Here is a 23,876-nt window from a genome sequence, read left to right on the forward strand (position 1 = left end):
CTGGATGATTCTCACTCAGAAAGAGCCTTAAGAAGTCCTGGATGATTTTTGCTCAGGAGGAGCCTTAAGAAGTCCTGGATTATTCTCGCTCAGGAAAAGCCTTAAGAAGTCCTGGATGATTCTTGCTTATGAGGAACCTTAAGAAGTCCTGGATGATTCTCACTCAGAAGGTACCTTAAGAAGTCCTGGATGATTCTCACTCAGGAGGAGCCTTAAGAAGTCTTGGATGATTCTCACTCAGAAGGAACCTTAAGAAGTCCTGGTTGATTCTCGCTCAGGGGGCACCTTAAAAAGTCATGATGCATCTAATAACCGACTTCTGTCAAACAGGACTGTATTAATTTTGCTCAGGAAAAACCTTAAGAAGTCCTAGATGATTTTGCTCATGAGGAACCTTAAGAAGTCCGGATGATTCTCACTCAGAAGGTACCTTAAGAAGTCCTGGATGATTCTTGCTTATGAGGAACCTTAAGAAGTCCGGATGATTCTCACTCAGAAGGTACCTTAAGAAGTCCTGGATGATTCTTGCTTATGAGGAACCTTAAGAAGTCCTGGATGATTCTCACTCAGGAGGAGCCTTAAGAAGTCTTGGATGATTCTCACTCAGAAGGAACCTTAAGAAGTCCTGGATGATTCTCACTCAGGAGGAGCCTAAAGAAGTCCTGGTTGATTCTCGCTCAGGGGGCACCTTAAAAAGTCATGATGCATCTTATAACCGACTTCTGTCAAACAGGACTGTTGGGAAACTTTCAATGGATCAGCAGTTGTAACACGATCATTGTGTAGGATCCTCCTAGGTCAGGTGCTAGAAGTGAGGCAAATTTTGTTTCTGGCTGGGCTGTCAAGAAGCCCTGGATAATTATTGCTCAGGAGGAGCCTTAAGTAGTCCTGGATGGTTCTCATTCAGGAGGAGCCTTAAGAAGTCCTGAATGATTTTTGCTCAGGTGGAGCCTTAAGAAGTCCTGAACTAGCCCTGGATACAGCTTCAGCCAATCCCTGGTCGAGAAGAAAATGGCCAGCAGGGGGCTGAGAGGTGTATTTAAGGCTAAGAGCAGAAAGTAGCATGGTCCTTTGCCAGCAGGAGAGTGACCCAGCCTGGAAATGCTGTCAAACCTTCCAAGCCTAAGGAGAAGCCTTAAGAAGTCCTAGATCCTTAAGAAGTCCTGGATGATTCTCGTTGAGGAGCCTAAAGCCCCATACACACTATCAGATTTTCTGCTGATTTTTGTCTTCATATTTACCAAAACCATGTAGTGCAAGGGCCTACCTGATTGCATACAAATTGAAACTCCTAAGGTTTGACCTCATATTATATGGTTTTGGTAAATCTGAAGGAAAAAAATCAGCGTAAAATCTGATAGTGTGTATGGGGTTTTAAGAAGTCCTGGATGATTCTCACTCAGGAGGAGCCTTAAGAAGTCCTGGATGATTCTCGCTCATGAGGAGCCTTAAGAAGTCCTGGGTGATTTTTGCTCAGGAGGAGCCTTAAGAAGTCCTGGGTGATTTTCATTCAGGAGGAGCCTTAAGAAGTCTTGGATTATTCTCGCTCTGGAGAAGCCTTAACACGTTCTGGATGATTTTCACTCAGGAGGAGCCTTAAGAAGTCCTGGATGATTCTCGCTCAGCCAGTTTCGGCAGAGGGAGCGGTGGTGGCTGTTAATGAAGGGGGAGTGCTGATCACCATTTAATCTGACCATCCCAGCAGCTGGGTCCCTATCTTAGAGCCCACTGCAGAATGGAACTTTCAGAGACTGGACCTGATTCACAAGTATGCAAAGCCTTGCATTTATTTTAAGTAGCGTGTAATGCGTAAAAGGACTCATGGGAGTATAATCAGTGTCCTGCATCGTCCCTAAATATTACTCCTATGTCAAGTCCGGATCTGCAGCCCACTCTGCCTTTTGGTACCCGCCCTCTGCCTGGGAAGTAAACACAAGAGAACACGTGTTATCTGCAACAAGAAGGAAGCACAACCAGTTTGGGAGAGGGAGTGGCTGGTAATGAAGGCCCTGTCGGAGGAGTGAGTTGATAACCATTTGATCCGACCTCCCCAGCATTTGGGTCCTTGGGTATCTTAGAGCCCGCTGCAGAACGGAGCTTTCAGGGACTGTGCCTCATTCACGAGTATGCAGGGCCTTGCAAATTGTTTATGGTTTTCCTCCATGCCTTGGTGGCCCGAATAAGGTAAAGTGTAATACGTAGGACTAATGGAGGATAATCTGTTTTCTGCATTGTTGTCCTTTAAAATCACTCTGAAGTCAAGTCCACATCTGCACCTCCTGGTTCCCGCCCTCTGCCTGGGAAGTAAACATAAGAGACAGAGATATCTGCAAAATGACTCTCATGCCAAGGCTGGGATAGGGGTCCCTGGTGGGTTTTAGGACCTATCCCTTCTACAGTGAGGCCTGGTAAAGGTATATATACAATAAGTGAGAAAACATCAAACTTTGTTGGACAGCATGCAGTTCCCTTGTGCCGCCAACATATTGATCCTATGCCAGTTCTCCTTAGGAGATTGAATGTGCCCCGTTAGCATACACCAGTGATTCTCAACCAGGGTTCTGTAGAACCCTAGGGTTCCTCCAGAGGTTGCTAGGGGTTCCTTCAGCATTGGGCCATTTCTGCCTCGCGGATAAGTTCCCAGTGACACCATTGATCTTTTTAGCTATCTGTAAGGAGGTAATTCTTCCCAATGACCACAAGTGTAAGGAGCGTTCTTCCCACTGACTATCACACTAATGTTTCATGAGTTGTAGATTTCTAATTTTTAGCAGGGGGTTCCTCGAGACTGGAGAACTATTTCAAGGGTTCCTCTGCGTTGAAAAGGTTGAGAAAGGCTGTTCTACACCATGTAAAAAACCAGTGTTGGATATCTGACCAACCATTGGGTTCTTTTACACGTATTCTCTTACTCTTCTTCTTTTCTTATTCAGGAAGAAGCTTGCTATCACTGTAATTTTATCATGGTAGGATTTATGGATTTGGGGAGCTGGGTTGTATGATAAAGTAGGTTTCAAGTCAAGTAGAGCTTCAACTATGTAAGGCTCTTAATGGCTTTATGACAGCCAACTACGACATGCGTTAAGGCCTCTTAGGCATTACTAGAGGTTTATGGCATGCAATTTTACCATGCCATTTAATTAAAAATTTTCTGGTTGAATGCTGTTTTACGATGACTATTAGTGATCTGGCCTGCTATGACTTTTAGAGGACCACTTATTTTAAAAATGGCTTCCAGATTCCAATAAACACCACCCACCCCTCACACACATACATACAAACCTTCACCTCCACCAGAAATTGGGTTTGGAGGATGGGGCACTTGTCTACATGAACACGAGGACAGGTGCCTTGCCCACAGAGCTTCCCTCTCTGGAAAGGTACCCTTCCGTTGTACTAAATGCCAATGCTTATTTGGATTCAAGGTTTACAATGACGATGCAAAAGAGCCTTGGCGTCCAACAACTACAGTGACTTGAAAAAGTATTCATACCCCTTGTAGTTTTCCACATTTCGTCATGTTACAACCAAAAAAACGTAAATGTATTTTATTGGGATTTTATGCGATACACCAACACAAAGTGGCGCAAAGTTATTATTTCAGATTTTCTAATTTTCATTCTTATTTTTGGATTTTGAAATTTCCAAATTTTCACATTTCCGAACTTTCAAAATTTCCGAATTTTCAAATTTCCAAATTTTCTAATTTACGAATTAGAATTTTCCAATTTTCCAAAATTGTATGCGATACACCATCACAAAGTGGCGCAAAGTTGTTATTTCTGATTTTCGAATTTTCATTCTTTTGAACTTTCTAATTTTCATTCTTATTTTTGGATTTTGAAATTTTTGAATTTTCAAATTTCCGAACTTTCAAATTTCGGAATTTTCAAATTTCGCAATTCTCAAATTTCCGAATTCTCAAATTTCCGAATTTTCAAATTTCCGAATTAGAATTTTCCAAAATTTTATGCGATACACCAACACAAAGTGGCACATAATTGTGAAGTGGAAGGAAAACTAGAAATGATACCAATAAATATGTGAAAAGTGTGGGGGGGGGCATTTGTATTCAGCCCCCTTTACTCTGATACCCATAACTAAAATCTAGTGGAACCAGTTGCCTTCAGAAGTCACCTAATTAATAAATAGAGTCCACCTGTGTGTAATGTAATCTCAGTATAAATACAGCTCTTCTGTGAAGCCCTCAGAGGTTTGTTAGAGAACCTTAGTGAACAAACATCATGAAGGCCAAGGAACACACCAGGCAGGTCAGGGATAAAGTTGTGGAGAAGAATAAAGCAGGGTTGGGTTATAAAATAAATCTCCCAAGCTTTGAACATCTCACGGAGCTCTGTTCAATCCATTATCGGAAAATGGAAAGAGTATGGCACAACTGGAAACCTACCAAGACATGGCCGTCCACCTAAACTGACCGGGCCGGGCAAGGAAATCATTCATCAGAGAAGCAACCAAGAGGTCCATGGTAACTCTGGAGGAGCTGCAGAGATCCACAGCTCAGGGGGGAGAATCTGTCCACAGGACAACTATTAGTCGTCTCTCCACAAATCTGCCCTTTATGGAAGAGTGACAAGAAGAAAGACATTGGAGAAAGAAAGTCATAAGAAGTCCTGGTTGTAGTCTGTGAGAAGCCATGTGGGGGACACAGCAAACATGTAGAAGAAGGTGATCTGGTCAGATGAGACCAAAATGGAACTTTTTGGTCTAAAAGCAAAACGCTATGTGTGGCGGAAAACTAACACTGCCCATCACCCTGAACACACCATCCCCACCGTGAAACATGGTGGTGGCAGCTTCATGTGGTGGGGATGCTTTTCTTCAGCAGGGACAGGGAAGCTGGTCAGAGTTGATGGGAAGATGGATGGAGCCAAATACAGGGCAGTCTTAGAAGAAAACCTGCAAAAGAATTGAGACCGGGGCGGAGGTTCACCTTCCAGCAGGACAACGACCCGAAACATCCAGCCAGAGCTACAATAATATTATTTATTAATAATAAAAAGGTTTTATTATTATTATTATTTATTATTATTAGATCGTTACGTTCCATTTGTTTAGATGCGGCATTCGTTATTTTCAGATAATACGTAACTTCGGATAAATTCGTATTCATTACATTCAACAAACAGCCAAATTTGAATGGAAATTCCAATACCTATAATTTAATAGTTATTTTTTTATTTTTTTAATCAATTCATTTTTTATTGTCACTTTTTCATACAAAAACAACAACAGTATAGAACATAAACACAACATTCAACCCCGGCACATGATAAGATGGGGTAAAATAAATAAATAAATATATTTATTAGTTATTATTTCAGATTTTCTAATTTTTATTTGTATTCTTTTGTATTTTCTCATTTTGATTCTTATTTTTGGATTTTCAATTTTCCAAACTTCCAAATTTCTGAATTAGAATTTTCCAATTTCCGAAAATTTAGAATTTCCTTATTTCAAATATTCGGAAAATTTGAAAAAAAAAAATCGGAAATGAGAAAAATCGGAAATTTGAAAATTCATAAATTCGAAAATTCGAAATTTCGGAAATTGAAAAAAAATTGGAAATCTCGGAATTGACGAATTTGTAAAAATTCGGTAAAAAACGAATTTGGAACCAAAACGAATTGCGCACGTCTACTAATACTCCTCGGGGGTTGAGTGGGTTTTCTGGTGCTTGATAAGATAACACTTCTGGGTAAAACATTTCCCGCACTCAGGACAGGAAAACGGCTTCTCACCCGTGTGAGATCTCTGATGTCTGATCAGTTCGGATTTAGAAGGAAAACATTTCCCGCACTCGGCACAGGAATGAGGCCTCTCCCCCCGGTGCAATCTCTGATGTTTGGAAAAATTGCTTTTCTTTGAAAAACATTTCCCGCAGTCGGAACAGTTGAACGGCTTTTCTCCCGTGTGGCATCGCTGATGCTCATGAAGGCTGTACTTCCATGAAAAACATTTCCCGCACTCAGAACAGGAATGCGGCTGTTCCCCCATGTGAGATCTCTGATGGGTGACCAGTTCCGACTTATAAAAAAAACGTTTCCCGCACTCAGGGCAGGAATAAACCTTCTCGAGGGTTGCGTGCGTGATCTGGTGCTTGTTAAGCGTAGACTTCTGTGTAAAACATTTCCCGCACTCGGGGCAGGAATACGGCTTCTCCCCCGTGTGAGACCTCTGATGTGTGACCAGGTCCGATTCATAAGGAAAAGACTTCCCGCACTCAGAACAGGAATGAAGCTTCTCGCCCGTGTGCAACCTCTGATGTGCAGAAAAATTGCTTTTCTTCGAAAAACATTTCCCGCACTCAGAACAGGAATACGGCTTCTCCCTTAAGTGAGATCGCTGATGCGTGACCAGTTCCGATTCGTAAAGAAAACATTTCCCGCACTCAGGACAGCAATGAGGCTTCTCGCCCGTGTGCAACCTCTGATGTGCCGAAAGCTTGCACTTCTCCGAGAAACATTTCCCGCACTCGGAACAGGAAAACGGCTTTTCACCCGCGTGAGATCTCTGATGTCTGACCTGTTCCGATTTATAGAAGAAACTTTCTCCGCAGACGGCACAGGAATATTTATTCCGGGCCGCGTGCGATCTCCGATGTACAGAAAGATCGCACTGCTTCGAAAAACATTTCCCGCACTCGGGGCAGGAATGCGGTTCCTCGCCCGTGCGCGAGGCCTGGTGTGCGGAAAGATTGGACTTCCGTGAAAAACGTTTCCCGCATTCGGCGCAGGAATACGGCTTTTCCCCCGTGTGAGATTTCTGATGTGTGACCAGTTCCGATTCATAAAGAAAACATTTCCCGCACTCAGGGCAGGAATGAAGCTTCTCCCCCGTGTGTGATCTCTGATGTACAGTAAGAAGATACTTCCGTGAAAAAGATTCTCCGCACTCAGGACAGGAATGGAGCTCCTCCCCCATGTGAGATCTCTGGTGCACAGTAAGACCTAATTTAGAGTTAAAACTTTTCCCGCATTCAGGACAGGGAAATGTCTCCTCCCCCTGAATCCCGGCACCGTCCCTCACAGTACGAGGTTGCTCAGAGTCGGAGGGATTCCATGGTCTATCCACACTGTGAAGTCCACCATCCATAGTGGAGATCATTGTCTTTTCTCCTCCACAATCTCCTGTGATGTCCTCATCTTCCATTTTACATCCTGGAGATAAAGTGAGACGATCCTTTGAGGGTTTCTCCATGGCGTGTCCTGGAAAAATATAAAAACATCATCAATAGATATGAGAGGGTTAGTTCACTTCCATCAAGATCCCATCTGGATCAGGTAGATATGAGTGAGGAGATGTTCTCTGTGGAGGTCCCAACCAGCCGGGACTTTTCCCCCCTCTTCAGTCCTTTGGTCCTCCTCCCAGATCACTTCTACATTTACACAGCCTTGTCAGAAGAGCAGGAACCAATGGGGGACTGGGAGGTCCATGCTCTTCACACAACCACAAGCCTAGGCACTGGGTCATGTGATCTCTGGTACACAAGAGGGTCAGACTTGAAGACCATCTTTACCATAGAACAAGTGACCATAGGCCTAGGCTTCTGGTGACACGTAGTACTATTATCAACCTGTTATTGGCTGATATCAATCAGCTCTCGTCCTACTCTGGACCAATCAGTGAGCAGAAACAGAGCAGAGATAAGAGAAGAATATATGATGGGTCACCTGTGCTGATCTCTGTAGGAGTGTCCTCCTCTATGAATGTCCTCGTCATTCCAGCCTCCTCCGTATATTGCTGATCATCCCTCACATACGTCTCTTCTACTTCATCCTCAACTTTCATCTTCATCAGATCTTCACCCTAAACCAACAGAATGGCAGAAAATAACATCTGTAACATAGAAGTATTTATGATGTGAGATCACATAGAAAATATCATCTTGTAGAGTCCACACATCATCTCCACATGTCAGAGTGTTCAATCACTTTATGTTCCCCACCCTCAACTCCACCTACCTGATGATGGTGGGGGATGGTGTGACCTTCCTGTGTGGAATCCCAGGAATACAGAGGACGGGGACATCTCTCTGGTGGGGTTCTGTAGCTGGATGACTCCTCCATGGTGTCCTCATACAGTTCTTTGTGTCCTCCTGGAAAGTCCATCACACCATCCTCATCATCCTCCTCTTTTATCTCTTCTTTAACCACAACTTTAGAATCTCTCAGGTTTCCAATCTGAATATATAATAAAAATGACATCAATGGTAACAATGCAGATAATGTACAGATCCTAATGATACTATCAGTGATTGTTCCTCACCTACCTGATGATGGTGAGGGATGGTGTGACCTTCCTGTGTAGAATCCCGGGAATACAGAGGACGGGGACATCTCTCTGGTGGGTTCCCATTACTGGATCCATCTGTAGGAAACACACACACTGACTGAATACATTGTTTCTATGTGTTTATCAGATGATGGGGGATCTAGGTGGAGCCTCCGTACTGCTCTCTCCTTTACAATAAAGTCTCCTCTTACCCGGTGATGTGAGGGGCGGCTGATTGTCCATCATGACGTCCTTGTAGAGATCCTTGTGTCCTTCTAAATACTCCCACTCCTCCATGGAGAAATAGACAGTGACATCCTGACACCTTATAGGAACCTGACACACACAATGATACAGTCACCATCCAGACACATCCCTTGTCTGTTACTGGATAATGTCCCAGAATTCCCAGAATCCTCCTCACCTCTCCTGTCAGCAGCTCCATCATCTTCTTGGTGACTTCTAGAATCTTCTCCATGTTGTGTCTCTCAGGTTTTAGGGAGTCGCATGGAGGCACTGTGATGGTCATATGATCACCTGACTTCACAAGCGGACATCTCTGTATTGGAGAACCAATAGGAATATCATGTTAGAATCCCAGAATCCTCCTCACCTCTCCGGTCAGGTCTGTGTTTTATTAATAGAGATAAGAGGGATGTCATGTGACCTCCCAGAATCCTCCTCACCTCTCCGGTCAGCAGGTAGATGATCTCCAGGGTGAGGTTTAGCAATCTCTCAGTCATGTGACTCCGGTCCTCCTCCATCCTCAGTGATGTGGTCATGTGATCTATGCGGGTTTCTCTGTAGATGGATAGAGGAGAATTATGTGGACTGTAATGGTTGTACGATAATAGGGTGAGGATGTATGGGGGATAATACGAGGGTTGATGTTGATTTCAGAACTACCCGGCTTTGTTCCATTTTAGTCTGCACTGCTCATTGCTTTTTGATCTTCACCGAAAGTCACTGGAAATATAATTTCCCCCCTTTTCAAAAGGGATGAGTGAATCGGATTGGGTTTGTTTTGTGGGCTGCTCATTGACACACATCAGAAAGCATGCTGGGAACCTACAATTTTTTTAGTGAGTGGTTTGGCATGTAAGAAGACCACCATGACTGGTCCTTCTAAGCCACCTGATCACAGATGAAAGGCCAGGAAGGGTAACCGGATCGGTATTGTGGCAAAAAATCTCGTTAGTTGGCCCTATTACCAAACTGTGAATAACTTGGGTCAAAGTCACAGTTGACCTGAAGCTCATCCCTACTTCCTAACTAAAGCCTAAGTTCATCAAGTCCATCTCTATAGGTTGGACTTGATGAACTTGTGTCTTTTTTTCGACCTCACCTACTATGTAACTAAAAAATTAAGACTTTTACATTCCAATTTGTAGCTAATGGAAAAATCGGGTATTTTTATCCTCATCTATTTGAGCCTCATTGGAGTTATTTCCCTTCACTTCTGGTCCCAGAGAGACAACGGGTCGTGAGAAGAAAGCTCTTCGAAATGAGGGAAAAGGTGTCCTCACTGAAAGAAAAGAGGGGTCCTAATCCTTCCACACCTAATTCTTTTGGGTAATAGATGCACTTTAAAGCCTCGTACACACGATCAGATTGTTGGCCAACAAAGCGTCAGACTTTTGTCCGAAGGGCGTGTGCCAGGAACTTGTCTTGCATACAAACGGTACACAATTGTCGGCCAACAAAAACGACTGTAGTGACGTACTACGAAGAATTTCAGCTCTTGAGCGCCGCCGTTTGGGCACCTTCTGCTAATGTCGTGCTTGGCGAGCATTGATTTCGATCATGCGTGTTTGGACTTTTGTGTGATGGACTTGTGTGTACACACGATAGAAAAATCTGACAACAGACCTTTGCCCGCTGAAAATTTACTAGCCTGCCATCCAACATTTGTTGGCGGAAAGTTGGCCAACAATTGTCTGATGGAGCATACTAACGGTCGGTGTTTAGGCCAACAGTCTGTCATCACACAATTCCCTGCCGAAAATCTGATCGTGTGTATGAGGCTTTAGGCTCCGCTCAACCCACCAACAAAATGTCATAGAATACGTTTCGATAAACGATAAAAAATAAGTTGGTATTACCTCCTCGCCTGCCAGTTCCAGCAATGTCTTCTCTCTACTTCCTCCCGACTCACCTCTCACCTGGAACTTCTTGTCTGTACGTGACATCACTTCCTGTCCACCATAGATACTTCCTGTTCCAGAATAAGTGAGATCACCACCTTGCGGAGCTCAGAGAAACTGCAGCCCCAGAAACATGGCCTTGTACGCCGATCAGCCATAATAACTTTATGACTTTTTATCCCTGTCTAGTCCTACTGGAGATATTTCCCTTCACTTCTTGTCCTGGTAGACAATTGGAAGAAATCTCTTCGAAAGAGAGGATAATGAGGGAACAGTTGTGCCAAATTGTAGATTTCCCTCTCCCTTCGTTTTTTTTTTTAGTGACAACTGTAACATTTTGGGTTTCCTGTCACTCACCAAGACATATAAAGGGAATCAATCTTCCTAACTGGAGCATACTCCGATCAGCCATGACATTCTGATCACTGACTAGGGTTGCCACCTGTCTGGGTTTTGAATCATGTGTCCAGGCTTCAGGAGGACTGAAACCCGGATGCATTATGCAGACCAGGCTGTGGCTCCCCAAATAACCAAGAAAGCCACACACAAAGCTGTTAAGCTACGGGCAGGTTCGGCATTATGGGGGGGGGGCAGGGCAATGATGTCAGCAAGACAACCCAGGTGTCCCAGGTCACTAAAGTGTTCAGGTTTGGCTTCAAGAAAAGGTGGCAACCCTATAACAGAAAGGTTATGTAAATAACATTATCTGGTTACAATGGCATCTGAAAGTCAGTGGGCATCAGTTTTTTTTTTTTTGTGCATGGGGCTGTGTAGCTGCAGACCGGTCAGGGTGGTCATGCTGACCCGTGTCCACAGCCAAGAGCCCCTACAATCGGCATGTGAACATTACAACTGGACCACAGAGCAATGGAGGAAGGTGGCCTGGTCTGATGAATCACGTTTTATTTTACATGTGGATGGCCGGGTGGGTGGGCGTCACTTACCTTGGGAAGACATGGTACCAGGAGGCCGCTTGGAAGGAGGACAAGCCGGTGAAGGCCGTGTGATGCTTGCCTTATCTGTAGCGCTTGTACCTGTACACCCCTTATAGACCACAGCTAAGGTATGCATTTCAGCTATAGGCCTACAGATTTGGTGATAACTTAATATGACAAAATTATATATATATATATATATATATATATATATATATATATATATATATATATATACACTGTATATACAGTGCCTTGAAAAAGTATTCATACCCCTTGAAATTGTCCACATTTTGTCATGTTGCAACCAAAAAACGTAAATGTATTTTATTGGGATGAGATGTGATGTGTGGAGACCATTGGAGGACAGGGGACTCATTGTCCAGTGGTGAGATGATTGGAGCTTTGTGACATGGTGCATTATCCTGCTGGAAGGAGCCACCAGAAGATGGGGACACTGTAGTCATAAAGGGATGGACATGGTCAGCAACAATACTCAGGTAGGTCGTGGTGATTAAACCATCAACAATTGGTACTAAGGAGCCCAAAGTCTGCCAAGAAAATATCCCCCACCACCACCAGCCTGAACCGGTGATACAAGGCAGGATGGATCCATGCACCAAATTCTGACCCCACCATCTTGTTAGGTGTGACCTCAACAAGTCACCTATTTGTCAGGTTATGTTACCGTTTCCCAATTGTTAGTTAGAGTTCTTATCTAAGCAAAGAGACACGGAGGTACTCAGTATTTCTGCTCAGAAGTCCGTGCTTAACTCTGACTCTGAGGTTCTTTATTACATCTCTTTTATAGACAGAAAAAGGCAAGCATCAGCAATGTAAAAAAACAACAATTTGCAAAGAAAAGGCAATTCTCCAGGTGTTATCAGCTGATAAGACAATCTTCTGGGCGTAGACTGCTTTTTAGGGCTGATGTGGCCTCTTCTTATGCGTACGTGACTAAAGATGATGAGTCCTTATATTACTGAGAAGGATAAAGATAGACAAGTATTTTAGTAAAACATGCTGTCAACCATTTTGTTTCCACATACCTTGATCCTTACATTTCCCCCTTTGACATCACCCCTCCCTCTTGCCCTGGGTCCACCTGAACAAGTTCTAGTCGGCCTATATCCAGAGTACTCTCCCTGACCGCGAGTTGTCAGAGGGGTATACACCCATCCCCCTGGACAGTACCAACATCTAAAATTCAGGAAGAGTGGCTTTTCTGACAGATGGGTGATGTCAAGAAACTAAATCCACCTATCTTATCCAACTTATCAACTTACAAAAGTTCCATCTTTTCTACAGCATTTACCTTGGCTTTCTTGCAAAAGCACATAAACAACTTAAAGCATGCATAAAAGAAAAATACGAATAAGAGCACCACTATAATCGTCATTGCTGCCTTCTTAACCCAAGAGAATAACCCTGAGAAACTAAAAGTTTCACCAAACGGATCCCAGTCGCGACCAATATTTCGGGCCTTCTCTTGTAAATTCTTTACTTCCGTACGGTGTTGTGCAATGATGTCATAATAGTCAGGTACCTCAATGCTGGTGTTATGTATCCAAGTACAGCACTCATAGTCCTCAGTAGTTTCACAGAGTCCTGTCAGTGCTGCACTCATACTTTCAATTGCTAATTCATGTAATTCTAATTGTTGTCTGATGGCTCTGGTCTCCAGATTTAACTTAGTAATGTCATCAGAGTTTTTCTCCAAAACATCATTAATAATTCCTGTATAGTTATTTAGTCGTTTCATTAAGTCTATACCCCATCCTGTCCAGGACGGGAACCAAGCCCATGCCATGTCCTTCTTCAGGAATATTTCTCTTTTACTACGATACCTGAGGGGATACCTAGGGTGCATGCTAGCTTCTAATAGGTGATCACCTCGTTCATCACCTACTACTCCCATTACTGGTACTAAACTTGCGAGGTAGCACCATCCCTGAGCTCTTCTAGGTATCCAAGTATAACATTTATCCTCACAACAGATATATATATTATTTCCCAGTGCTACTGATCTACTACCGATATTATTTCTATAAAGGGAGGTGTATCCATAAAGAGATAGGTTACTCACTAACCACCTGGTGTTGTTGTCTGAAATATTACCGAGGAACTCAGCTAACGATTGGTGTGTGTGGGTTATACTAGGGTAGAAGACCGTGTTTTTCCCAGGAGTAGCTTCTGGTATGAAAATGGACAAGTTAAATTTGCTGTCTTGGCATTCTCCATTTCCTCCCGTTGTGTTCCCTAGGTTGAAACACCAATCAGGGGAAAAGGCGAGGCCATTTGACTTAAACATTACTGTCTCGCTAGTATTTGTTCTAATTATGTTAATGCTACTGTTAGCAAGATCAGTATAGTTTATAGGAACTGCCATCAGTGGTATACTTGCTGTACTGGGGTGTAATTTGCTACAAATCCAACATTTCTCATTTCCTGACTTCTGGGCATAAGCATATTTAAACTTCAGTAATAACATTTTTTTAGAAAATCCTTCATCCTTGTGTATTTTATTCTGTGAGGTAACCAAACTATTAGCCAGGATTACTGAAACAAAAAGAATAAAAAGATACATGTTGTCATTTGCCAACTGGCTCCTTTTTACAATGAGAAGCGTGGATCCAGGTAGGTTTCCCTTCCAATTTCACTGAGGTTGCTGTAATCAATAGCACCTGGAAAGGACCTTCAAACCTTGGTTCCAGTGTCTTTCTGGTATGTTTCTTTACATACACATAGTCTCCTGGTTGTAGATCGTGTGTACCTGTGACAGAATTAGGGTCTGGAAGAGAAGAATACACACTCTTGTGGATTTTAGTCAGACGCTGTTGCAACTGTATTACATACGTAGTTAAACTATCACATTGCAATTGCATACTTTGAGGAAAATATAAACCTAATCTAGGTGCACTTCCAAACAGTATTTCATATGGGGATAACCCGGTTTTTCCTGTTGGGGTGTACCTAATAGAGAACAAAGCTAAGGGTAGGCACTCAGGCCATGGTTTGTTCAACTCCTGCATGGCCTTTTGTATTTTCAGCTTGATTGTACCATTTACTCTTTCTACTGATCCTGAACTCTGTGGGTGGTAAGGAGTATGAAAACTTTGTTGAACCCCTAACATTGCCATCACATTTTGCATTATTTCTCCCGTGAAATGTGTCCCCCTATCTGATTCTATTGTTTCTGGGAGACCAAACCTAGGTATCAGCTCAGTAATCAGTTTCTTGGCGGTGGCTTTTGCCGTAGCTGATTTTACAGGATAACTTTCGGGCCAGCCTGAAAATAGGCAGATGCACACGAGAACAAATTCAAAGGGGCCGCTCTTAGGCATTTGTATGTAGTCAATCTGCAGTCTCTGAAAGGGATATTGGGCCCGGACCTGATGTTTACGTGGGGTTTTCACTCTCTGTCCTGGGTTATTAATCAGACAGATTTGGCATGCAGCACAGTAGTTCCTTGCAGTACTACTGAATCCAGGGGCTAGCCATCCTTGGCTTACAATCCTATACATAGAATTGGAGCTGACATGAGTGGGTAAGTGGACAGCCGCTGCCATTGCGGGGTATAGAGAAGCGGGTAGACATATTTTGTCTCCTTCTCTCCATACATTGTCAAGGCCTGGTGCAGCTCCCTCCTTAACCCAACGGTCCTTCTCAATAGCCCCTGCTTGTTCCTGTAGTTCGATTAGCTGCTGCCATGTGGTTTCGGGCATACTCACCTGTACCGTGGCTAAGGTCTCAGGGCTTACTTCCCCTAGAGCTGCCTTCTTTGCAGTTAAATCTGCAAATGCGTTTCCTTTTGCCTCAGTTGTTTTTGCGCTCGTGTGTGCCGCTATCTTCATGATGGCTACTCTTTTAACCTTTTGAAGATTGTTCAGGACTCTTTTGATTCCTTCACCATGTTTAACAGGTGTGCCTGCTGCTGTAAGGTAACCTCTAGCTTTCCATATTTGGCCATAATCATGTGCCACACCGTAGGCGTATGCGGAATCAGTGTAAACGTTCCCTTCTTGTCCCTCCAAGTGTTCTAAGGCTTTCTCCAGAGCGGTTAGTTCCGCTTCTTGTGCCGACATGTGTGCTGGTAGTGACTTTGCCTCAATTACCTGTGTGTCCGTTACCACAGCATAACCTGTGTGATATTTACCTTTGTCATCGGCAAATCTACTACCATCTATGTACAGTGTGTGTTCTGCATTTGCAATGGGTATGTCTGTGACATGTGGGAACCCCGTGGTTTCTTGTTCCATAAGTTGGAAACAATCGTGTTCATCAGATGTTATGTCCTGAAACGAAAGTGTGTCAGAATCCTGAGTATCTTGTGCTGTGTCTACACCATTATCATCATTACTCCCCCCTGTCAAATCTGTCTGTAATGGTAAAAGCTGTGCTAAGTTAAAAGAAGTGCATCGCTGAAAGGTAACATTGGGGGGTAGGAGCAAGGTGCATTGTAGACGCAGCTGCCTTGCCATGGATATGTGTTTTGGCTGGACCTGTGACAAGATGGCGTGTATGTCATGTGTGGTATGTACCACTACAGGATTGTCTAAGACAATTTCTGAGGATTTGTCAATGATAATTGACACTGCTGCAACTGCTCGTACACAGGACGGTGATCCTCTAGAGACAGGATCGAGAGCCGCCGAGAAGTATGCTACCGGCCTTTGTTTGATGTGTTGTTGTGTCAACACCCCTGTTGCGTGTCCCGTGATTTCAGCAATGTACAAATGAAATGTTTTGGTATAATCAGGGATCCCGATCGCAGGTGCCGAAATCAGTAACCTTTTTAAGGTGCTAAAAGATTCATGACCTGCTTCTGTGAGTACATAGGGTACTATTTTCAAGCAATCATATAATGGCTGCATCAAAGAACTGGCATGTGGTATCCATTGTCTACAATATGACACCATTCCCAGAAACATACGAAGTTGCTTAAAGTTGCGTGGGACATTCATTTGTCTTATGGCCTGGACTCGTTCTTCAGTGAGGTGTCGAGTACCCTGGGATATACAGTGGCCCAAAAAGACAACCTTTTTCTGACATACCTGTAACTTAGTTCTATTCACCTTGCACCCTTTTTCAGCCAGGAATTGTAACAATGATAGAACAAACACAATTTAGTAAATGCACCTTTTTAGTTCATTAGTACAAGTCTTGGCTCAGGTCATTTGCATGTCAATACAGTTTGCTTTACATTCTCACTGACCTGGTCAGAAAGAAGGGGGGGTCATTTGAATGGGCTGTCAGCAGCTGTGAACAAACTTCACAGGACACATCAGTATTGCATACTCCACACCCCCCACACTCACAAAATTAGGTCAAAGATGACCTCTAGATATGACACCTACTAACATGTTTTCTATCAGAACCTGTACTTCTTGTTAAACCCATAACGTCTGTTTGGTAAGTTTGAAATTCTTTCCGAGATCCATCCATTCCAAATTTCTTGAGAACCCTATTCGTGCCCTGTGCCTTATCCTTCCCATACAACATTATAATTATATCTTTAACAGTATAACATTTCTGAGATTCCCCCTGGGGTATACCATGTGTCTGGCCCATTTTGACAGTCTTGCCTAGGTGGCGTTTGGATCACTTACTAAGTGTCTCGTTGCCTTCTCCTCCTAGGGTGCCAAAATACTAAAAACCTCTCCTAGATGAGATTTCTGAAATCGAATTACTTTATATGCTAGCCAACTGACAAATATTATGACCAGACTGACGGCTACAACATATACAAGCATTCCCTTTTGGTGGCCAAACACATATGACTAGGTCTCCGGGACTTTGTGGAGACCTTATTCCCTTCCCATTACCATGGAATCTCTCAGCATTCGTTTCTTATTCCTGCTTTATCGAGGCAGTCAGGACTTATACTTTCAACCCGTTTTTAGGCTCATGAATCAAAAAGCGTATATCAAACTTAAGTGTCGGACCCCCAAAGTACTCTTACGAGTTAAGGGCGCATTACGTTACCCATTGGGATGATATATGTTTCAATTCACACCATACAAACAGGGCTTATTTCATTCACAACAGACAGATGACAAGTAGACAGACAAGAAACAACGGTAACATAAGCCAAAATATTAAGTTCAAGACCCGCTTACTACAGAGGTTGGTGTTTACCTGAAGAACAATTCAGACAGATCAGGTGGGCACAAATCTAAGAAGCACAGAGTTTATAAGAAAATAAAGCTTTTCTTACCTGCGCAGGTTTTTGTCTGTGGTTCTTGATGTGCCCGACCTCTTTGTTCCATCCTTATGTTCGTTCGCCTCTTGTAGTTTCTTTCTGCGGGTCCCTGTTCGCGGCGCCAGAAATGTTAGGTGTGACCTCAACAAGTCACCTATTTGTCAGGTTATGTTACCGTTTCCCAATTGTTAGTTAGAGTTCTTATCTAAGCAAAGAGACACGGAGGTACTCAGTATTTCTGCTCAGAAGTCCGTGCTTAACTCTGACTCTGAGGTTCTTTATTACATCTCTTTTATAGACAGAAAAAGGCAAGCATCAGCAATGTAAAAAAACAACAATTTGCAAAGAAAAGGCAATTCTCCAGGTGTTATCAGCTGATAAGACAATCTTCTGGGCGCAGACTGCTTTTTAGGGCTGATGTGGCCTCTTCTTATGCGTACGTGACTAAAGATGATGAGTCCTTATATTACTGAGAAGGATAAAGATAGACAAGTATTTTAGTAAAACATGCTGTCAACCATTTTGTTTCCACATACCTTGATCCTTACAATCTGAATGTCGCAGCTGAAATCCAGACTCATCAGACCAGGCAACGTTTTTTCCAATCTTCTATTGTCCAATGTTGGTGATCCAGTGCCAATTGTAGCCTCAGTTTCCTGTTCTTAGCTGACAGGAGTGGCGCCCGGTGTGGTCTTCTGCTGCTGTAGACCATCTGCTTCAAGGTTCCATGTGTCGTGCATTCAGAGATGCTATTCTGCATACCTTGGTTGTAACGAGTGGTTGAGTTTGCCCATTCTCCTCTAACATCAACAAGGTATTTTCCTCCACACAACTTCCTCTCACTGGATATTTTCTCTTTTTTTTTAATCACGATTTTCTGTAAACACGAGAGATGGTTGTGCGTGAAAATACCAGAAATACTCAGACCAGCCCCGTCTGCCACCAACAACCACGCCACGTTAAAAGTCACTCAAACCCCCTTTCTTCCCCATTCTGATGCTCGGGTTGAACTTCAGCAAGTCGTCTTCACCACAACTAGATGCCTAAATGCATTGAGTTGCTGCCACGTGATTGGCTGATTAGCAATTTGTGTTAACGAGCGATTAAACAGGTGTACGTATTAAAGTGGCCGGTGAGTGTATACAGCATAAGCGGTAGAAATACCACTCCTACTGTATTATATGATGCTCGGCTCCTGCCAAATGGGAAAAATGATGGTTATTCATCTGAACTGCCAAAGTTTCGTCCGAAAACCTGACCCTTAACCTCGGCTCATCCCTATTGGTCACTGTGTTCCTTTTGAACCAGCTCCCTACTTGCTGCATATCTTCTGCAGTCGTTTTGGTCATTCATTGCTACTAATACTACACCACCACCCACTGACCTTGGTCGGGAGAGGGTGGCATAGGTGAAGTTTTTTTTTATCCCCACCCAACCTTCCCTTTTATTTTAACCACCACCCCAACCCCTTTACTAGTTCTTATTTTCCATAAGGTTGATACTAATGGTGCATCTAAACAGGAGACATAACTGTATCAACTCCACCAATCATTGGAATATACTGTATGTTCTCGATGTCCATCTATGGGGGGGGGGGGGGGGGGTAACAATAAGAAACCTCAGACACTTTTGCATTCGAATATCTTTATTGCATGTATTACACAATGTTGATGGCAGTTCACATTACTTTGGAACTTATGCATTGTGTCTACTCAGATTCGCAACGTATATTTAATTTTTTTTGCACTGAAAATCCCTAAATAGTTGAAAAATACAATTGGAGATGCCAAAGGAAGCGGGTTTGGGATGGTTGAGTGAGAGATTGAAATGAGTTGGAAGGAAGGGCAATGGGGGTTAATAGAGTAGACGGGGGGAGGGGGGTCAGACATTACCAGAGGATAGAATGAGAAGACATGGAAGGTTGGCTGCCAGACATTACCAAAGGATGAAATGAGAAGACATGGAAGGTCGGTTACCAGACATTACCAGAGGATGAAATTGGAAGGTTCATTACCAGACATTACCAGAGGATGAAATGAAAAGGCATGGAAGGTTGGGTACCAGACATTACCAGAGGATGAGATGAGAAGACATGGAAGGTTGGTTACCAAAGGATGAAATGAGAAGGCAAGGAAGGTTGGTTGCCAGATATTACCAGAGGATGAAATGAAAAGACACGGAAGGTTGGTTACCAGACATTACCAAAGGATGAAATGAGAAGACATGGAAGGTTGGTTACCAGACATTAGCAGAGGATGAAATTGGAAGGTTCATTACCAGAGAATGAAATGAGAAGACATGTAAGGTTGGTTGCCAGACATTACCAGAGGATGAAATGAAAAGGCATGGAAGGTTGGTTACCAGAGGATGAAATGAGAAGTCATGGAAGGTTGGTTACCAGACATTACCAGAGGATGAAATGAAAAGACATGGAAGGTTGGTTGCCAGATATTACCAGAGGATGAAATGAGAAGTCATGGAAGGTTGGTTGCCAGATATTACCAGAGGATGAAATTGGAAGGTTCATTACCAGACATTACCAGAGGATGAAATGAAAAGGCATGGAAGGTTGATCACCAGAGGATGAAATGAGAAGACATGGAAGGTCGGTTACCAGACATTACCAGAGGATGAAATTGGAAGGTTCATTACCAGACATTACCAGAGGATGAAATGAAAAGGCATGGAAGGTTGATCACCAGAGGATGAAATGAGAAGACATAGAAGGTTGGTTACCAGACATTACCAGAGGATGAAATGAAAAGGCATGGAAGGTTGGTTACCAGAGGATGAAATGAGAAGGCATGGAAGGTTGGTTGCCAGATATTACCAGAGGATGAAATGAAAAGACATGGAAGGTTGGTTACCAGACATTACCAAAGGATGAAATGAAAAGACATGGAAGGTTGGTTGCCAGATATTACCAGAGGATGAAATGAAAAGACATGGAAGGTTGGTTACCAGACATTACCAGAGGATGAGATGAGAAGGCATGGAAGGTTGGTTACCAGACATTAGCAGAGGATGAAATTGGAAGGTTCATTACCAGACATTACCAGAGGATGAAATGAGAAGACATGCAAGGTTGGTTGCCAGACATTACCAGAGGATGAAATGAAAAGGCATGGAAGGTTGGTTACCAGAGGATGAAATGAGAAGTCATGGAAGGTTGGTTACCAGACATTACCAGAGGATGAAATGAAAAGACATGGAAGGTTGGTTGCCAGATATTACCAGAGGATGAAATTAAAAGACATAGAAGGTCGGTTACCAGACATTACCAGAGGATGAAATGAGAAGGCATGGAAGGTTGGTTACCAGAGGATGAAATGAGAAGTCATGGAAGGTTGGTTACCAGACATTACCAGAGGATGAAATGAGAAGTCAAGGAAGGTTGGTTGCCAGATATTACCAGAGGATGAAATTGGAAGGTTCATTACCAGACATTACCAGAGGATGAAATGAAAAGGCATGGAAGGTTGATCACCAGAGGATGAAATGAGAAGACATGGAAGGTCGGTTACCAGACATTACCAGAGGATGAAATTGGAAGGTTCATTACCAGACATTACCAGAGGATGAAATGAAAAGGCATGGAAGGTTGATCACCAGAGGATGAAATGAGAAGACATGGAAGGTTGGTTACCAGACATTACCAGAGGATGAGATGAGAAGACATGGAAGGTTGGTTACCAGACATTACCAGAGGATGAAATGAGAAGGCATGGAAGGTTGGTTGCCAGATATTACCAGAGGATGAAATGAAAAGACATGGAAGGTTGGTTGCCAGATATTACCAGAGGATGAAATGAAAAGACATGGAAGGTTGGTTACCAGACATTACCAAAGGATGAAATGAGAAGACATGGAAGGTTGGTTACCAGACATTAGCAGAGGATGAAATTGGAAGGTTCATTACCAGACATTACCAGAGGATGAAATGAGAAGACATGTAAGGTTGGTTGCCAGACATTACCAGAGGATGAAATGAAAAGGCATGGAAGGTTGGTTACCAGAGGATGAAATGAGAAGTCATGGAAGGTTGGTTACCAGACATTACCAGAGGATGAAATGAAAAGACATGGAAGGTTGGTTGCCAGATATTACCAGAGGATGAAATGAAAAGACATGGAAGGTCGGTTACCACACATTACCAGAGGATGAAATGAGAAGGCATGGAAGGTTGGTTGCCAGATATTACCAGAGGATGAAATGAAAAGACATGGAAGGTCGGTTACCAGACATTACCAGAGGATGAAATGAGGAGACATGGAAGGTTGGTTACCAGAGGATGAAATGAGAAGGCATGGAAGGTTGGTTACCAGACATTACCAGAGGATGAAATGAGAAGGCATGGAAGGTGGAAGGTTATAGAGGTCCATAGGAGGATCCCTACCTTACCAATACATTAACACATAATAAAGTAACTCATTGTGCAAAAAAAACAGTAAGTAGGATTGCAAAAAGGGAAACCTTGACATTTTTTGGTTCCTGAGGAACAGTTATGCTTCATGTACACTGTCCTACATTTAGTGTGGCTGGGGGAAAAGACAAAACGTTCCTATCCTGAATTGAAATTATTCCGTGTTCAGGAGAAGGAGGTTGAAGCTCACCTAAATGCAGCAGCTCCTAAAAACTCTACCAAAAGCCTCAGTGTACACGGACACATAGGCTTTTATGGCGTTGAGTTTAGGAGGCCTGGCAAAAAAAAAAAAAAAAACGCCAAAAAAACTCAAGTTTAGGGGCTGCCAGTGTACATGAAGCCTAAATAACCCTATCCTGAACATGGAAGAATCCCGTTCAGGATGGGAAAGTTTTGTCAGCAAGCCGTGGGAAAATGCAGCAAAAAACGCGCTGGCCTGCTTCTTGGACTTTCTCTGCCTGACGATTTTTGCACCATTTTGAGTAATTGGCACGCACACTTGGCGCCCAGCAGCCTCTTTAAATGGATATGTCACTGGGAGAAGTTGCCGATTGGTCTTCAGCTTGGTTTTGAGACCTGATCCCTTGTATTCGCCTACCTGGGTATGACCTTGTTTCTCCTGGGCTTCACCTCTGCTCCTTGCCTCTACCTTGATCCTCTGATTACTCTGAACTTGGTCTGTTTACTGGATTTCACCTCTGCTCCTTACTCATCTGGTTACTCCGAACTCAGCCTGTTTACTGGACTTGTCTCTACTCGCTTTGCCCAGTTGTTACCGACCCTGGGTCTACTTCTTGGACTTGCTCTGCCTGCCGATTCGGGTCCCTCGCTATCTGGCTATCGCTGACTGCTTCCCTGCTCTGGTGCCAATCTGCTTCAACATCCTATCCTGAGGACTGCGACTTCCAGCTCCATGGACATCGGCAGCCAGCTACTCCGGCACCCCTGCCACTCCATGCCCTCACACTACACTTTCTGTCTCCACCTTCAGCAGCGGTGCAAAAAGAGGCCTCCGCAACGTTCTAGTCATCACCGGGATACGTGATAGAAACACCAGGACTAAACTCGTGTTACAGAATCTAGACATGTGCACTGACAAAAAATTTGTTCGTTTTCGTTTCATTCGTTTTTTTTTTCCTTTTTTCAGAAAATTCGAAAATTTGGATTTTCACATTTCCAAATTTTCGGAATTCGAAAATTAAAAAATTCGAAAATTAAAGAAAAAAAAAAAAGGAAAAAAAAAATAATAAAATCGGTAAAATTCGAAATAATAACTAATAATAACTATTAAATTTTAGATATTGGAATTTCCTTTAAAATTTGACTGTTCGTGAACGTAACAAATACAAATTTATCTGAAGTTACGAATTATCCAAAATAACGAATGCTGCATCTAAACAAATGGAATGCAACAAATTAATAATAAAAAGTAGGCTTGTGCAATTCGTTTCGTAACGAATCGAAATTCGGCCGAATTTTGCATCTTTCGGACATTCGGATGCATCCGAATGTCCGAATAAAAAAATAACAAATTACAACGAATACGAAAGAAATATAACAAATGAATTCAACATGATTCTAAATTATTTCAACCGCATTCGAAATTATTTCAACATGATTTGACATTATTTCAACCGCATTCAAAAATATTTTGTGACCCGAATTTAGGGCCATGTATCTCGGGGTCACTTGGTGCTAGACACTTCAAATTTGGATATGTTATAGTGCTAGTATTATTGTGTTTGCATACCAAATTTGGGGTTTCTAGCTATAAGTGCCCCCGAGATATGTGGCCCCAAAATCGGGTCGCAAAATGTTATTAGAGCAGAGAATGACATTTTGCGACCCGATTTTGGGGCCACATATCTCGGGGTCACTTA

At 42.9% G+C, this 23,876-nt stretch overlaps 3 protein-coding genes across 3 annotated transcripts in view; 1 reads left to right on the forward strand and 2 right to left on the reverse strand.

The window, feature by feature from the left end:
- The window catches only part of LOC143955620 (uncharacterized), a 231,789-nt gene that overhangs the window by 38,743 nt on the left and 169,170 nt on the right, over nucleotides 1–23,876 (forward strand). The gene's annotated exons all lie outside the window — the stretch shown is intronic.
- Nucleotides 1–23,876, reverse strand: part of LOC143955555 (uncharacterized) — an 89,920-nt gene that overhangs the window by 11,552 nt on the left and 54,492 nt on the right. The gene's annotated exons all lie outside the window — the stretch shown is intronic.
- Nucleotides 5,200–23,876, reverse strand: part of LOC143955383 (uncharacterized) — a 54,976-nt gene continuing 36,299 nt past the window's right edge. Inside the window, exons 9-17 of the mRNA XM_077465442.1 lie at nucleotides 18,747–18,768; nucleotides 10,395–10,429; nucleotides 8,979–9,093; nucleotides 8,717–8,851; nucleotides 8,505–8,628; nucleotides 8,291–8,388; nucleotides 7,983–8,201; nucleotides 7,692–7,827; nucleotides 5,200–7,226 (exon numbers count right to left, since the gene is read on the reverse strand). Of these exons, the coding sequence (XP_077321568.1) occupies nucleotides 5,659–7,226; nucleotides 7,692–7,827; nucleotides 7,983–8,201; nucleotides 8,291–8,388; nucleotides 8,505–8,628; nucleotides 8,717–8,851; nucleotides 8,979–9,093; nucleotides 10,395–10,429; nucleotides 18,747–18,768 (2,452 nt within the window). The 3' untranslated portion in view covers nucleotides 5,200–5,658. The remainder of the gene's footprint in view (nucleotides 7,227–7,691; nucleotides 7,828–7,982; nucleotides 8,202–8,290; nucleotides 8,389–8,504; nucleotides 8,629–8,716; nucleotides 8,852–8,978; nucleotides 9,094–10,394; nucleotides 10,430–18,746; nucleotides 18,769–23,876) is intronic.

Source organism: Lithobates pipiens, unplaced genomic scaffold, assembly GCF_037356315.1.
Source record: "Lithobates pipiens isolate NorthernLeopardFrog02 unplaced genomic scaffold, aLitPip1_a1.2 Scaffold_35, whole genome shotgun sequence".
In the NCBI taxonomy this organism is placed as follows: Eukaryota; Metazoa; Chordata; class Amphibia; order Anura; family Ranidae; genus Lithobates; species Lithobates pipiens.